Raw genomic sequence first — 17,489 nt, 5'->3', positions numbered from 1 at the left:
TTGAGATGACTGAGATTGCCCCCCTTGGATCGTTCCGTGCCAAGGCCAGTTACACGGTACTGGCCGTGTGTGTTCAAGATGACTACTCTGTTCCATGGATAGGGAAGGAATTGTGGCGGTAGACTTGTCTTTATACTTCGCCTGTCTGTCCAGAAAACAAGTGGCTGCAGTCTGTGGTACATGATATGCACAGTGTCGTGAAAAACTTTGCTGGCAGTTGTTCTTGACACAGAAAAGATGTATGCCAGGTGTTGCAGAGGTGTGTTAAGGCGTATATATATGCATGAATGAGAGCTTGAAACTGTGTCAGTGCTCTGCGCGAGTGTGTTGGCAAATGCCATGCAAGAAAATCAAATAATGTAACAAGTGTGAAGAAATTAGAAATCCCAAAAAAATATCGTACAGTATCGTCATTGTCCCTCAAAGAATCAAGTGTCATTTTTTTTCTTGGCAAGTTCGTCTTTAAGTTCCCGAGTTTCTAGCACCAGCCTGTTTAGTTCATCCCGTTGCTGCTTTTCTTCATCTTTAGAAATCCAGGCAAAATTGTCATAGGTTTCAGTCTGGCAGTAAGTACCGCCACAGTCACCTCTCTCGGGAAGAGGAGCAGCCAGTTCTGCTGTATCCGAAGTACCTTCACTTTCGCCATCAACAGCATCCTCTGCTAAATCAGGGTGAGAAGGAGTTGACTCACTCCCCACAAGCTTCTTCCTCTCCTTGAGTCTCTGGTACTGTCCTTGTTGGGCTGTCAGGCTGTGTCCCTGCACCATACCCAAGTTTCAAAGTAGGTGTTTACTTCCCACAGATGGTTGCCCTGCAGAAAAATACAAAGGCAAATGTATTGTAAATTATGGATTGGGAGTTATTTTAAAAAATAAGTCACCCAAACAAAATGAATGAGTAAATCTAGACACAGATCTACCCTTTAAAACTGAACTATAAAGTTGTATCAACAATGACCATTTAGTGTTCAAATAAATTCTGATTATCAAATCCAAGTATTTCACACCTTCTCACAAGTCATGGTTTTGGGCAACCATGATAAGTTGTTATACTGAGAGTAAGTGTATGTTACGTAAGACTGACTCACTCAGTCATAGACTGCACTCGGTGCAGGACTGACCGACTGTCTGCACACTACCATCACAACACAACTTGCATAAAACACAGACTAACCAAGGCAGGTGAACAAAAGCATGAGTACTTACCATTGACAAAATGATCAGAGCACACGTATCTCCTAGCTGTTGATTCGTGCAGTCAAATCCCTTGTCTCTTTGCCCTTTCCGTTGACAACAAATGGAACAGAAAAGAATCTTCTGTCCCTATCTCTATCTTGTCTGTTATGGCAATGTTTAACACTACAACTAGAGACCATGTCGATAAATGCGGAAGATTCAGAGTGCAGATTTCGCGTGTTGCCTTCTCGCGAGTTCCGCCGGAATGCCAGAGGCAAGGCCGGACAACTCTGCACACGACTGTGTGACGTCATCGCGTCAGAGCTCATACCAAGTTGTGTTGTGTTGTGTAACCTACAGATAAAAAAAAAAGTGTAATCATGCAGTAAGAGAAATGGAAAGAGAAAGTTTTTGTTGAGACAGAACAGAAAACTTAGGACGGAAAACTTTTTTCAACAACTTCAAGGGAGAGAATGCAAACACTAAACACTCCCGGTTATGACCTTGACCTTTTGTTTGTTTTCGCATTCAGTTCTTTTCGTACGGCAATTTCAGCTTGTAAAATAAACAAATTTACGAACATTTTCTGATAAATAATGTTTGGAGATACCTTGTATTGAATTATAGTATATACACAAAGAAAAAAAATGAAGCTTAGAAGTCAATTCTTGATTCCCCTAAATAATGAAAACTGCTTTCCCTAAACAATTCATTGTTTACGTAAATAATTCATTGTTTACGTAAATAATGATTTATTTAGCAACATTGCTGATTCTTTATAAACAATGTAATATAAGTCTAAATAATATATTGTTTACGTAAATAAATCATTATTTACGTAAACAATGAATTATTTACGTAAACAATGAATTGTTTAGGTAAATAATGAATTGTTTACGTAAACAAAAAAATATTTAGAATTGTTTTACATTGTTTATAAACAATTACTTATTTAGCACATGAGCTTCTAAATAATGATTATTTAGCTAAAACTAGTGAAAAAAACATGAAAAAGTATCCAAATAATTATTTGACAAACGGAATGCCATACATAGGCGCCACCCTGGTTGAGGCTCACTGCGCTGAACTTTAGAGTTATCCCCTCGTAAACTTGCGGCAGGTTTTTGTCCAGTCGAGCGTGGAAACTGATCTGGTTCGCAGCAGAGGCTGATGGAACAAAGTAAGCCACATTATTATTAAAGAATGAAGTTCAGTGCGGTATCTTGATAGAGAGTATTCAGAACCTTCCGAAGCAGTCCCGTTCCATTTCGGACGGGCCGAGCTACGATCAACTTTAACGTTAAAGGCAAGCATCGGCGCGCGGCAGATGTAGTAGCTCCAGTTTCTCTTGTTTGCAACGCTAAATTTAGCTCTGTGGCCCACCTGCTATAACAAAGCTTGGTCTCCTGGAGAAGAAATCCCTACCCCCACCCTTCCACCCTTAAAAAAAAAAAAGTTTAAATATTTTTTTATGATAGCGTATTAAACACTTTATGTCCCAAATAGTCTCTTGCACTGGGGACAGAAATAACGAATTAGCATAGAAGACGAATGTTCGGCTTTAAAAGCCAGCCAAACTGCCGGCCTTGTAGGAATAAAGGACCCCTCCACACACACGCACACACACACACACACACACACACACACACACACACACACACACACACACACACACACACACACACACACACACACACACACACAAACACCAAGATAATATTCACCGTTGATATATTGGCTGATATTGTTCTTCAGGGCCAGATTTTCCTGCATAAGCCGTTGATTGTGTGCTTCCAACATGGTCAGTCTGGCGTCCACCCGGTCAACGTGGACAGAGGCCTGAGCCCCACAGACCGCAGCGGAGGCGGGTACCCGGCAGGTGTAGGATCCACCCGGTACAGGGTTGGGTAGCTGAAGCCTGAACTGACCTTGTGTGTAGGACGAGCTGGATACCTCGCTGCCTGATGGCGTCTGTGAGGTTCAGAAAAATGATACAACGACATTGAAATGAACTTACCATGCGTTTTGAAATATTGAGTATCCGTGTGAAAGATTGATTTCGATTGGGTCGATTGGGTCGATTGTGGTGGAATGTGCATTGTTTTTAGTTCAAGACAAAATAGTGGCAGTGTCCGCCCGGCATGACGCCCTTTTCATTCCATGCACACCCGAGCATGTCATTCACTGTGACGTTACGGTCGCTTGCCGCCACTAATCAATAGTTTGCCTCAGCTTCAAACAACACAAATCTTCCACATCCTTAAAAACAACAACAACAACGACAACGACAACAACAACAACAACAACAACAACGACAACAACGACAACGACAACGACAACAACAACAACAACAACAACAACAACAACAACAACAACAACGAACAATCTCACACTAAAAAAGCCTTGTTATAGCCATTGTTGTTGTTTTGTCAAAAACCTCCACAAAGCTATAGTCAAAAACCTCCACAAAGCTATAGTCAAAAACCTCCACAAAGCTATAGTCAAAAACCTCCACAAAGCTATAGTCAAAAACCTCCACAAAGCTATAGATCTGAAAAGTGGAGTTACACTGTAATGATAACTCTGGTTCACTCCCTCCACTTACTTCCCATCTGACGTCGAAGGGCGGTTGAGCGAGAGAGAGGAACGTCCCGCAGCTGAGAACGACGTGAAACTGCTCGGTTGCGTCACTGTACTCAGCGTGCTGCGTGATATTCAGCTCCGTGTGCCCTGGCACGGGGTTGTCTGACAGATCAAGAAATACATAATTGACATGCATGTGCACTGGAACTTCTGGAAAAAAGTTATTTCAAAGATTCATCGACAGTGAAACCCAACCCGCCCCTTTTAAGACGAATCTGAAGAAAAAAAATCCAGTCAAAAAAGGGGGTTGGTCGGTCTGAAAATAAACTCCCCCCCAAAAAAAAACACCCCAACAACAACAGAAAGCACACACTTACGAAAAAAAAACCCACACACAAAATACACACACACACACAAACAAACAAACAAACAAACAAACAAACCATCCCAAACAACAACAACAACAACCGACAACAACAACACCCACCATACGTACACATGATACAAACAAAATAAACAAAAGAAAAAAGGTCTTGAAAAGAGGATGCGGTGGGGGTCGGGGTTGACGGGTGGGTAAGATCTGTTTGTTGGTTTCTTCTCATAAACTGGCGTGCTATGTTTCTGTTGTTATTGTGGTTTGTTTTGTTCGTTCGTCCTTTTTGCCTTTTATGAATAATGCAGAATTTGTTGTTTTACCTTGTCTATAAGGTTTGTGTTAGCTATAATGATATTAATCGTCAAAGCGTCTCTCACCAGTTATCTGCACGATGACAGAATCTCGCAAGGTCGTTGTCTGTCCGCTGGTGTCGAGGACGTCGACTACCACGGAGTAGTTTCCCTTGTCTAATACAGTCACGTGATGGATAACCAGCCCAGCATTGGCCAGAAACTCCGCGCGTCCATCAGAAAAACCAGGTAGAGGGCCAAACTTGCTGCCAGAAAATATGGCAATCAGTTCGTCGGAATTGCCGTGGAAGTACCACTTGATTTCAACAATACTGTCTGTTGTCGGAATGGCAACCCTCCATGGAAGACTCACGCTTTCATTCACGCATGCGTGGACGACGGACTGATTCTGAGTCTGGGAAGCTCCAAACGACAGCTGGGCTGCCTCAGTTGGATCTGTCGTGAAAGAAGAACATTGATTGATTAATTGGATTTGATTGGTTGATTGACTGACTTACTGACTGATTGATTAGGTGATTGAATGGTTCATTGATTGATTGATTGATTGACTGACTGATTGATTAAGTGATTGAATGATTGATCGATTGATTGATTGATTGATTAAGCGATTTACTGGTTCATTGATTGATTGATTGGTGAATTAAGTGATTGATTGCTTCATTGATTGATTGATTGACTGATTGATTGATTGGTTGATTGATCATTGGTAAATATGATACAAAGGCACAAGCCTTGTCTTGACAACCTGGCATTGAAGAGGAGGAAGCAGAAGAAGACGAAGAAATTACTGTATTTTTCAGGCAGATGTTAACTGACGCAACCTAGAGAAAGCGATGGACTTCAGTTTGCAAATTAAACTTACTTCTGTGTCAACATTCGTATTTCGAGCGTTGTTCCAATATAAAAGTGAACCAATCCAGTGTGCTTTATTGTTATTAAAATCTACTGTGATGCGTTGCGAATTCTTTTTAAAAATCAAATAATAAACACCACAATAAGTTATATTTTTAATAATGTCATTATAGACCCCCCCATAAACCCAAAACAAAACCCAACTCAACCCATTCATTTGTCTATGATCAACTGTTCAAATACCTATCCTTTCTTGGTTTTTTTAATCTTGCCTTTGGAACGTTAATTAGCAAAATATCTGTTCCGGAGTTGGTCTGACTACGGCTCAAAATACACGTAGTTTCATCACTCAAAAAACTTAAAATACACGTAGTTTCTTCACTCCAAAAACTCAAAATACACGTAGTTTTATCACTCAAAAAAACTCAAATTACACGTAGTTTCATCACTCAATAAACTCAAACTACAAGTAGTTTCATCACTCAAAAAATTTAAAATACACGTAGTTTCATCACTCAGAAAACTCAAAATACACGTAGTTTTAGCACTCAGAAAACTCAAAATACACGTAGTTTTATCACTCAGAAAAGGTAACTGCACAAATGTCTTACCTGCTAAAAGAACAATCGCAACCAGAACAATTCCGCCAGATATAAAGGCCATGACTACTGCTGTTCCTTGTTCCTGCTGTCTGTATTACGATTTTGACTTGACTTCTTCTTCTTCACCCAACCTGTTGGTCGTTACACTACAGTATTGATATATTATGTTTCCCAACATAGTCTGACTGATTTATGTTGTAAGCTTATCAGTACGTATAACCTAAACCACAAGCACATCATCTTACAAGCCCCCAACCACGCGCTGGGATACATAATATGCTCTTTGACCTTTTCTACAAATAGACGGGGGGGAGGTTTGACCTCACTATGGGGGTCCTTTACGTCCTCACAGATACTAATATCTATTAGGGACATGAATATAGGTAATGTGTTAGGGGGGGGGGGGAGGGAGGGAAGGAGCGAGGGAGGGAGGATGTCGGAGCGGAGCTTTGGACTGGGTGGCCGAGTGGTAACGCACTTGCGCTCGGAAGCGAGAGGTTGCGAGTTCGACCATGGGTCAGGGCGTTAGCAATTTTCTCCCCCCTTTCCTAACCTAGGTGGTGGGTTCAAGTGCTAGTCTTTCGGATGAGACAAAAAACCGAGGTCCCTTCGTGTACACTACATTGGGGTGTGCACGTTAAAGATCCCACGATTGACAAAAGGGTCTTTCCTGGCAAAATTGTATAGGCATAGATAAAAATGTCCACCAAAATACCCGTGTGACTTGGAATAATAGGCCGTGAAAAGTAGGATATGCGCCGAAATGGCTGCGATCTGCTGGCCGATGTGAATGCGTGATGCATTGTGTAAAAACAAATTCCATCTCACACGGCATAAATAAATCCCTGCGCCTTGAACATGTGCGCGATATAAATTGCATACAACAACAAAAAAAAACAACAACAAAAACCTGCGCTTAGAACTGTACCCACGGAATACGCGCGATATAAGCCTCATATTGATTGATTGATTGATTGTAAGAGTGGTGATAAAAGTTTATTAAAAGATTTCGGTTCGTTTCTTCGTTTCTGTATATATTGTCTTCAAAAGCGTTTTTGGGGTAGGGTTTGTTTTTTGTTTAAAAGAAAACGTTTATTTCGAAAAAGAATGCTTTTTAAAGAGATAACAATTTCAGATCCACTTTATAAAACCAAAGGTTAAAAAAGTTGATCCAGCTTTATACAGAGAGAAATTAAGAACTAATATATACAGTACGCACGTCTTGTTATATTTACATTTTAAAAGGCTATGCCACAGTGACACAACGAACATTCATACACACAAATATGTATATCTACATTTACTGGCAAGCCAGGCACTCCGCCTACGCTCCGGCCGTCAGCCAATGGCGCAGCTGGCATGGGTGCCTGTGCCAGGAATAACTTAAAAGCTCGGCGAGGCACCGAGTACATATATCACGGACATCTAAAAGTACTTTTAGGGTAAAAGGGTTGGTTTTTGAAAGGTGTATTTATTAGGTAAGAAGGTTTGTTTTATTTAAAAGTGGTGGCCTGCCATTTTATAACCCTTGGCTGGGTATGGATGGGGGGGTAAGGCCTCATCGGTGGTGTCGTGGTAGCACCTGGTTTGTCAGTTTTTAGCCATGACAAGGGCCTGGACGGGGGGTATCCCGGACTAAAGATAAAATACGGGATTGTGAGATAGTCAATGCACTGCTCAAAACCTTTGGATCAAAGTACAATGAGTAAAATACAACAATTACGAGTTCAGAAAAAAAAGTTGAAAAATCAAAAAGAAAAGTTAAAAATACTCTTGCCAGTTAAGCGATTTGAACCCGTGACCATCAGGTCAGTGGGTGAGTGCTCTACCAAAATGAGCCAACCTGGCACACGTACAGTTCTCCCGGGTGAAAATAGAAAGTTGAACTTCAAACATGTGTCGACTCGTTGGTTTCCGAGTTTCTCCGTTCGTATTTCTGTACTCTACGTTCTGTCGAGCTCATTGTTCGAGGTAAGTTAAGTTGATAACTGACTATGCTCCTGTTCACTTCGTATAAGTTTGGAAAGCAATCTGAAGTAGCGTCAATTTCAAGTGTGACCGACATTTTGTTGTATTCCCGCTTCGACAAGCGCTTAGAACTGTACCCACGGAATACGCGCTATATAAGCTTCCTATTGATTGATTGATTGAAATGCATTGACCAATCGCCGAAAGGCGCTGGCGCCATTGCACGAAAGGATTTCCCTACCCAGAATTCCAAACGGTTTTGGAGATTTTTAAAGATTCAGTTCGGGACGACGACGCTCTATGGTACGTGGTCGGTGTATTATATAAAGGGAAAAGCAAGTCAGTCGTTAAAAACGTGCGTCGACAGAGCCGACGAAAGGCGACTGGAACTTGTTGATAATATACCTGTGCCTTAACTGATACAACAGTCTTCGTCAGCGAAATTGTGAAAGACATCGTTTATGTTTCGACAGCGATTGGTCCAACAACGTGTTGCAAGAATGATTACAAGAGTACATACAAAGGACAGCCGCACTCTTACATCTATTTGTGAAAAGGTATTTCAATCACGATAACTGGTCTGCATTGCATAATACTTTTGACAAGTCTAATCACTTTTGAGAAGTAGACGATAGTTCACAATTCTTGTCGATTCAAGTTGCTTCATATTCTGATGATAATATTATTGCGCAGTTTGCAAGATTTAATAGCGTTAGCGTTAGCGTGTGTGTGTGTGTGTGTGTGTGTGTGTGTGTGTGCGTGCGTGCGTGCGTGTGTGTGTGTGTGTGTGTGAGCGCACGCACGTGGACTCATATGTGTGTGTGTGTGTGTGAGCGCACGCACGTAGACTCATATGTGTGTGTGTGTGCGTGTGTGTGTGTGTGTGTGTGTGTTTGTGTGTGTGTGCGTGTGTGTGTGTGTGTGTGTGGGTGTGAGCGCGCGCGTGTACTGATCATGTGTGTGTGTGTGTGTGTGTGTGTGTGTGTGTGTGTGTGTGTGTTTAAAAAAAAGTATTGTCGCTTTAAGCCGCATCTGAAGCACTATCAGGCGATACGACCAGAGGTGGGATCAACCAACACCTTCATGTCGCAATGCTTAGGCCAAAAAAAAAATAGTCTGTTTACGGTAACCCGACCGACCCTATTTTTTTCGCGCGACCCTAGACTTTTTTTTTGGTATTTGGAAAAAAACAAAAACAAAAAAAATATATATAAATATGATTTTTTGGGAAAATAAAAAAAAAAAAATATCCCGACCTACCGACCCTATTTTTTGGTCTATGTTACCGTAAACGGACTATATTTTTTTGGGGGCCTTATCTGCACCGACATATCAAACCTAGCCGAGTGTGAGCAGATAGCTTACATGATATGTTGGCATGAATACATATACACAAATCTGTGGGAAATCAATTAGAACGAAAAGAAACTGACAACAGCACATACCGAGGACAGAGACTACAACAACCACAACCGCAAAAAGAACAAGTCGCGTAAGGCGAAAATACAATATTTAGTCAAGTAGCTGTCGAACTCACAGAATGAAACTGAACGCAATGCCATTTTTCAGCAAGACCGTATACTCGTAGCATCGTCAGTCCACAGCTCATGGCAAAGGCAGTGAAATTGACAAGAAGAGCGGGGTAGTAGTTGCGCTAAGAAGGATAGCACGCTTTTCTGTACCTCTCTTTGTTTTAACTTTCTGAGCGTGTTTTTAATCCAAACATATCATATCTATATGTTTTTGGAATCAGGAACCGACAAGGAATAAGATGAAAGTGTTTTTAAATTGATTTGGACAATTTAATTTTGATAATAATTTTTATATATTTAATTTTCAGAGCTTGTTTTTAATCCGAATATAACATATTTATATGTTTTTGGAATCAGCAAATGATGGAGAATAAGATAAACGTAAATTTGGATCGTTTTATAAATTTTTATTTTTTTTTACAATTTTCAGATTTTTAATGACCAAAGTCATTAATTAATTTTTAAGCCACCAAGCTGAAATGCAATACCAAAGTCCGGGCTTCGTCGAAGATTACTTGACCAAAATTTCAACCAATTTGGTTGAAAAATGAGGGCGTGACAGTGCCGCCTCAACTTTCACGAAAAGCCGGATATGACGTCATCAAAGACATTTATCAAAAAAATGAAAAAAACGTATGGGGATTTCATACCCAGGAACTCTCATGTCAAATTTCATAAAGATCGGTCCAGTAGTTTAGTCTGAATCGCTCTACACACACACACAGACACACACACACACGCACACACGCACACACGCACATACACCACGACCCTCGTTTCGATTCCCCCTCGATGTTAAAATATTTAGTCAAAACTTGACTAAATATAAAAATGACGGCGTTCATCTTTTTCGTACTGACTGCAGCAATTCTTCTTGCAGGTACGGGTTAATCATTTTATCACACCCCCACATAATGCGGGTTGAATAGGTTTCACTCTCTCTGTATGTTTGTTTGTTTGTTTGTTTGTTTGTTTGTATGTTTGTCTGTCTGTCTGTCTGTTTGTCAAGACTAGTTGTCTGATAAAATGAAGCTATAAAGTGATAGTACTGTCAATTAAACGTGAAATGTCGATGTCTTGTTTTGATCAGTTTACTTTCTTGACAGTGACAAACGGATCTTTTGAATGTATGAACTAGCTGACTGTGAAATGTTCGTGGTTTTGATACGTGTACGTTTTGAGGGGGATAAACGGACCTAAAGATAGTATAAATAAAAAAATTATGTGAAATGTCTATGTCTGATTTTCTGCCTTAACGATAGAAAGTAAGATACACACCCTTTGAAAAGTTGATGTTTGGTTTTGAGTCGTTTACTTCTACACACAAAAATGTGTTCATACAATGTGACGTGTCGATGCGTAGGCTGTACTTTTTGAGAGCGATTAAACGACACATGTATTAATAAACAAAGTGGGAAAGGTATTTGCTTATTTTTCTCTCTAAACGTTTGAGTTTTGACAAAAACAACATCAGCATTGTTAAGGAGATAGAGATGGTAAAAAAAATGATCAGAGAAATCGAAACGATAAACTTTTGCTTGAATTAGACCGCTTGGAGCCTACATTAGGCCAAAAAAAAAAAAATAGGTGTGGTTACAGTAACATAGCCAAAAAAAATAGGGTAGGTAGGTAGGCAATCACTTTTTTTTTTTTAAACTTTTTTTTCTAATGTGTACAAATTAAACCTACTTGACAGGGAAATAAGTGTGCGACACGGGCGCTTTCGCTTTCATTGCGTTTTTTGCACTCGTTTTGTTGTTGTTGTTGTTGTTGTTGTTGTTGTTGTTGTTGTTGACAAATGTAATAAAAAGTTATAGGATCGGCCCCTAAAAATAGGGTAGGTCGGGTTACCGTAACCACACCTATTTTATTTTTAGGCCTTATTGACAACATACATAAGCCTACCCATTCAGTGAAAAGGTATGACGCAAAGCTTTTATCCTATTCCGCAGTCACACATAGTAATATGAAGAATCTCATTCTGTTGCGTAATCATTATCTTCTTCTCTATGTTTTTTTTTTACGACAGATCCAACAAAGGCTCTGCAGATTTCGTTCGGAAGTTATAATCATTCTTCTGTCGTCTACGCATGTACACACACCGACCTTCACCTTCCTTGGGAATATTCTCTTTCGCCGCAGAAGAGACATACCAATGTCATCTGGCTTTTTAACGACAGAAGTTTTGCTCAATTTGATCATAATACCGGTGAATTTGAAGCTTTTTCACTTTTTCGTGGCCGTGCTGCCATGACGACCAATGCAGGATTGGATATCTTTCACGTGACTGAAAAGGACGCGGGAATCTACACTGTTATTGTCCAAATATTTTACCCCGACGGGGACCCTGTTTTTGGAAACAACTCTGTCACTGTACAGATCATTGGTGAGTGAAGCTTGGTGGGGGTTGGGGTGGGGGTGGGGAGGAGTGGGGAGTTCGTGTGTGTGTGTGTGTGTGTGTGTGTGTATGTGTGTGTGTGTATGTGTGTGTGTGTGTGTGTATGTGTGTGTATGTGTGTGTGTGTGCATGTGTGTATGTGTGTGTGTATGTGTGTGTGCATGTGTGTGTGTGTGTGTGTGTGTGTGTGTGTGTGTGTGTGTGTGTATGTGTGTGTGTGTGTATGTGTGTGTGTGTGTGTGTGTGTGTGTGTGTGTGTGTGTGTGTGTGTGATTGTGCGCGTGCGTACGCGATTGAATACATACGTACATGCATCGTTCCTCCTTTTAACTTACGTATTGACTTATGATTTCATTTTTCCTCACAGACGAACTTCCGAAGGAATATACAGAGCTCCACGTAACACAAGAAGAAGTGGCGGAGTACAATGACACAACCAAACAAGTTCATGTCGTCCTGGCCTGCGGTAAATTCGTCTTTTCCACTAAACCACACTTTGACGTGGAATGGCTGGTGAGCTGAACATTAGTTTCTGTACCTCTTATTCCTTTTTTGCTTTCTGCATTTATAAAGGCTTCTTGAGGAGCTTATACTGTCACTCGCTACAATCGACTCCCGTCTTATTAGGGAATCTGCCAAAGCTATTTCATTTAAACTAAACAAGGAAACAAACAAACAATCAAAAAAAGAAAGAAAGAAAGAAAGAAAGAAAACCAAACAACAACAACAACAACAACAACAACAACAACAACATCACATTTGTGGATCGCTTCTCTCTCTTCCTATCATACTATAAGATGTTTGGTGGCTTGTTGACAGACCAGCTTTTTTGTTGGTCCGAGGGGAACATAAATTATCGTCTTTTGTTTCATCTTTATCGACCAAGGCCAAAGACAACAAGCCACCAACCATCGCCTTTGTCATCATTTTGGTAGTGCAACAAAATGCACAATAACCCACAGGGAGACGCATTTTTAGAATCCAACTCCGGGCCCCAAAGCATCGTCACAGTAGCTCGAGATAACACGTCAAACTTGTCTGTGACGTCAAACGTAGCTTGTTGACACCTTTCTTCCAGTTTGAAGGTGTGTGTGCAGAGCTGCGATCATAAATGTGTGAGCTCAGTATGTGTTGAGCATATTTCTTTTCTGTTCAATGTTTGACTTTTCGTTGTTGATTTTGCAAATACAGAGATAAGTTGCAAATTGACCACGAGTCGCCGTGGTAATTATCAACATTGATTGGGTCTTTGAGAGTGAATGCTTACAATAGTTGTCCTCGGAAACACAAATCCAAGACCGCGATGGTTCCACACATCAAACAATCAGCCTGATTGGCTTTTACTTAACAATCCACGTTTCACCTGAAAGCTCAAACCCATTCACCACCTCGAGTTATTGCATGGGGAATATGAGATTTATTCCCCGGCTGGGTATGAATGAAAACTTGTGAAAATGATGACAAGTACATTTGTTCTGATATTGCATGTTATAAAGAACTTTAAGACGGATGGTTTTAGTCTTCCTAATAAAAATAACACATTATGCGTTTGTCTCTGCACGCATATAGCTTTAATATGTGCATATATTGTAATATGTAATGCCGTCATTTTGCAAACCCGACAGACGCCATCAGGGAGCGTGGTACCCAGCACGTCCTATTCAGACGGTCAGTTCAGGCTTCAGCTACCCAATCCTGTACTGGGTGGATCCTACACCTGCCGGGTACCCGCCTCTGCTGCAGCGGCCTCGCCCTGTGTACCCGGCACCAGCCAGCATAGGGCAGAAGCTTCTGTCAGCGTCGACCGGGTGGAGGCCAGACTGGCCCTGCTCGAGGGTCAACATCGGCAGCTTGAGAAGGAACGTCTGGCGCGGCAAACACAGTTTCAGGAGTACATCAACGGTAAGAACTTGTAGGTTTGTTTGGGGTGTTGGGTAGGCTTGGGTGGGGGTTGGACGTGTGGGGGCTGATGGGCTGTGTGTGTGTGTGTGTGTGTGTGTGTGTGTGTGTGTGTGTGTGTGTGTGTGTGAGTGTGTGTGTGTCGGCGGGGGGGGGGGGGGGGGTGGGGTGGGGTGTTATGGGCGTGCAAGGTTAAGTAGGCATACTATAAAATGAAAACCTTTATCTTCTATTTGTATCAAATATCTGTATGTTGTTTCATACGATCTTGAAAATCATCTTTCTAGAGAGAATACTTTCCGTATGTACGTAACACGCTTATGATAAGTCTGCCTGACTTATAATGTCTAACAAAACAAAAAAAGTCTCTCGTCGACCATAAGAGCTATGCAGTTTAGGTTGGGTGTTGTTGTCATAATGTGACCATACACCAGGAATCCTTGAAATAAACGTTTGAGCGCGGAGTTATTCCCATTGAAAACGGCTGTGTTTTGAGCAGGAATCAGAGACGGTATTTCTCATCGTGACACCTTTTTACGCCAGTCTTAATGTTCGTCTTACTGTGAGTGGAATTTGTATTTCATGCGCTATCCCTAGAGATACAAATATGAAATTGAGCCGAGAGCTACAGAGTTCGTTTTGGGGAGTTGAATAGCGCACAACACACACAGGGAAGGTCTTAGAATTAGTGTTTGAGCGTTTTATTTTTCAAATCTAAATGCTGTGTTTAGTAGTCTTTTCAGACTGTGGTATTCTGCAAGGGAAAGTGTGTTTGTTTATTATGTAATACGAAGCGTTTTAGCCCTGTATGGCACGTGATGTGCATGCGTTTGCTAGAATATAAGTTTGACTTCCTCAATCCAACGGTTTTCATCTGCTTTGTCGACTGGGTATCTATGATGAAGATTACATAAAATATGATGACGAACGTAAGTGCGGACTCGCGACACGCGAGAGTGGGCGAAGCAAAACGCTCGCTGATTAAAATTCATATAATTATTTGGCATAGTTTCGGAGCTGTTTTGAGCAAATCATTGCAGGTGTTCCTAATGTCACAGCACAGGGAATGTCCCTTGAACCAATTCGTAAGAAAACTTTAGAAAATGACGCCTTAGGTCTGCTAACTTTAACATTTACATTTGTTTTAAGCAAGATGATACAAAGCTCTTCTGTGTCTCAATTATGTCTTATATTGTATTTTTTTTTCTCTCACCAGGTCAAACCCGATCAATCAGTTTTCGCGTCCGCATCAACGGAGGCTTTGGTGTGAGTCACTCGGGGACGCCAATTACTGGTTTCAATCAAATCCAAATGAGTGAGGGATTGGTTTACGAACGGTACTCTTGGAAGTTTATCACTCCATACGCAGGCGTCTACTTCTTTGCTCTGACCACCGTGAGCGACGGCAACGTGAACCGGGCCAATGCTGACGTCATGGTGGATGACGTCATCGCGTGCAGAATCCGCTCCGCCATGGACGGAGATTTCGGGTCTTGCGAGGCGACAGTCCACTTGGCCAGAGGTCAGAAAGTGTGGCTGAGAAGCCTGGATGATCATGGTAGCTACGGCAACGGAATGTATCCTACGTTCGCTTTCTGTGGCTTTCTCGTGAGCAAAGACGTTTAAAGAAAAAGGAGAAGCGAGCATGGACTGTTGCAGAGCGCTGTAAGATATTTCTTTTGTCAACATTTGTGTCATCACACCATTCGAGCGATAGTGGACAATCGAAAAATGGACTTCAGAGATAGCTCCAATATCAATGTCTCCTGGAATGACCATATTAAAAAGGTACATGAGAATTAAGTAGATGTGTACTGCCGGGCAGTACATACCCCAAGCGAAGTCGTCCATCTGTGTGTACATGATTCTCTCTCTCTCTCTCTCTCTCTCTCTCTCTCTCTCTCTCTCTCTCTCTCTCTCTCTCTCTCTCTCTCTCTCTCTCTCTTAAAATGTGTCATCGATGACGTGTTTTCATACTTGCTAATGCGGCAGGCTAATCATGACGTCAAATTGAAACTTCTTGAAGTCTCTCAGAAAGGGACATGAAAACCATGTGGGGGTTACTGGTTTGGGCTGAAAAAAAACCCAACTCCACCTAAAATTCAAGCGCCTATGGGGCTGAATTATGCAGCATAAATTGTGAAACATCAGGATATCTCACACTTTCAATTCTGCCATCATGTCAAATCTGACAACAAACCTACCCACAAAATGTCATAAATATCGCTGTAGAATTGAGACTTAACGGTTTTTAACTGCCAAAAATAAGTTTTTTTGACTGGAATAGTTTGTCTTGAAATTCAGTTTGGGACAACGGACCCACCCACTAAATTTCATAAAGATAGGTGAAAATTTAAATGTAACGGTTTTTAACTGCCAAAATTATGTTTTTCTTCTGGAAAAGTATGGAGTGAAAATCAGTTGGGGACAACGAACCTACCCACAAAATTTCATAAAAATATCGATGAAGAATTGAGATTTAACGGTTTTTAACTGCCAAAAATAAGGTTTTTTGTCTGGAAAAGTATGTCTTAAAATTCAGTTTGGGACAACGGACCCACCCACTAAATTTCATAAAGATAGGTGAAGAATTGAAATTTAACGTTTTTTAACTGCCAAAATTATGTCTTTCTTCTGGAAAAGTATAGAGTGAAAATCAGTTGGGGACAACGAACCTACCCACAAAATTTCATAAATATCGGTGAAGAATTGAAATTTAACGGTTTTTAACTGCCAAAATTATGTTTTTCTTCTGGAAAAGTATGGAGTGAAAATAAGTTGGGGACAACAAACCAACCTTTAAAATTTCATAAGAATCAGTGAAGAAATAGGATTTAACGATTTTTTAACGGCCTTTAAATCATTGGTGATGTCATCATAACCCAGTCGTTGTAGTTGTCGTCGTAGTTGTTGGTGTTGTTGTTGTCATGTTCGTTGTCGTGATTGTTGTTGTTCTCGTGTTGTTGTTGTTGTCGTCGTCGTCGTCGATGTCATTTGTTGTTGTTGTTGTTATCGTCGTCGTCGTCGTCATCGTCGTCGTTGTCAGAGGTTATTTCTAAAGATTTCATTGATAGTCTTTGTTCTCGTCACCAAGACTTGCTAAGAACAAGCTTGGAACAGCAAGAGTTCCAAGAACAAGATTAGAACAACTCATTACATCATTACCAGTACGTCATTTGTATTTAGAACACACTTTAGAAAAAAACTCTTCAGCTACAAACCAGTCACCCTCACATGGCGGAGGTGTTTGTCTAAACCACTTACTGAAATGTTTTGAGGTTTAATGACCATACACATGTTGAACCGGTGAGTGTCTTCCGCTGCTTAATTCGCAAATAACTATTTTATTAAAGTCCGCTTGAAACGCTCAAAGATGAAATTCCATGTTAAAAAGTGACAAAAGTTTCACATTTTCCCGTTGTAACAGCTTCCGATGATATTATATGAAAATTCTGATCCTCTGAGAGGATTCCCCGAAACAAAATCAGTTTGTACGCCTAATTTTAATAGAATTGTCCAAACAGTGTCGCTAATATTGTGCTAAAAGATGAATTCTAGAACAATGTCCAGACAGACACCACTTGGCCAAAAAATTTTCAGTGCTGGGAGATGAAAAAAAAAACTACCTCGCTACGCGCGGGCTTCGCCCGCGCTCCGCTTGGATCAATACTGGACAGTTGCAGATTGCTCCAAGATTCAGGTATTAGATCGACACTGGGGAAGCGAAAGTGGACTTTATCCAGATTGCTCCAAGATACGTGTTTTGCGATCACTTCTGGCATCTGATTGGCAC

General features: G+C 41.0%; 2 protein-coding genes across 2 annotated transcripts; one reads left to right on the top strand and one right to left on the bottom strand.

Annotated features, from left to right (window-relative positions):
- Nucleotides 1-1,493: 1,493 nt before the first annotated feature.
- On the bottom strand, nt 1,494-6,034 carry LOC138974566 (uncharacterized). Its single transcript, XM_070347285.1, has 6 exons — nt 5,909-6,034; nt 4,512-4,880; nt 3,781-3,920; nt 2,900-3,146; nt 2,227-2,342; nt 1,494-1,529 (listed from the first exon to the last, which is right to left on the bottom strand). The coding sequence occupies exons 1-6, from the start codon at nt 5,958-5,960 to the stop codon at nt 1,494-1,496; spliced, it is 960 nt and encodes a 319-aa protein (XP_070203386.1). The 5' UTR covers nt 5,961-6,034.
- Nucleotides 6,035-10,226: 4,192 nt separating this feature from the next.
- LOC138973105 (uncharacterized) lies at nt 10,227-15,493 on the top strand. The gene is made up of 5 exons (XM_070345766.1): nt 10,227-10,279; nt 11,429-11,785; nt 12,165-12,310; nt 13,423-13,699; nt 14,913-15,493. Exons 1-5 carry the CDS (start codon nt 10,231-10,233, stop codon nt 15,320-15,322), a joined length of 1,239 nt encoding a protein of 412 aa, XP_070201867.1. The 5' UTR covers nt 10,227-10,230; the 3' UTR covers nt 15,323-15,493.
- Nucleotides 15,494-17,489: the final 1,996 nt, after the last annotated feature.

The sequence above is a fragment of the Littorina saxatilis genome, linkage group LG8, assembly GCF_037325665.1.
Source record: "Littorina saxatilis isolate snail1 linkage group LG8, US_GU_Lsax_2.0, whole genome shotgun sequence".
In the NCBI taxonomy this organism is placed as follows: Eukaryota; Metazoa; Mollusca; class Gastropoda; order Littorinimorpha; family Littorinidae; genus Littorina; species Littorina saxatilis.
Note: the sequence above shows the minus strand (reverse complement) of the source record. Positions and strands in the feature narration are given on the sequence as shown.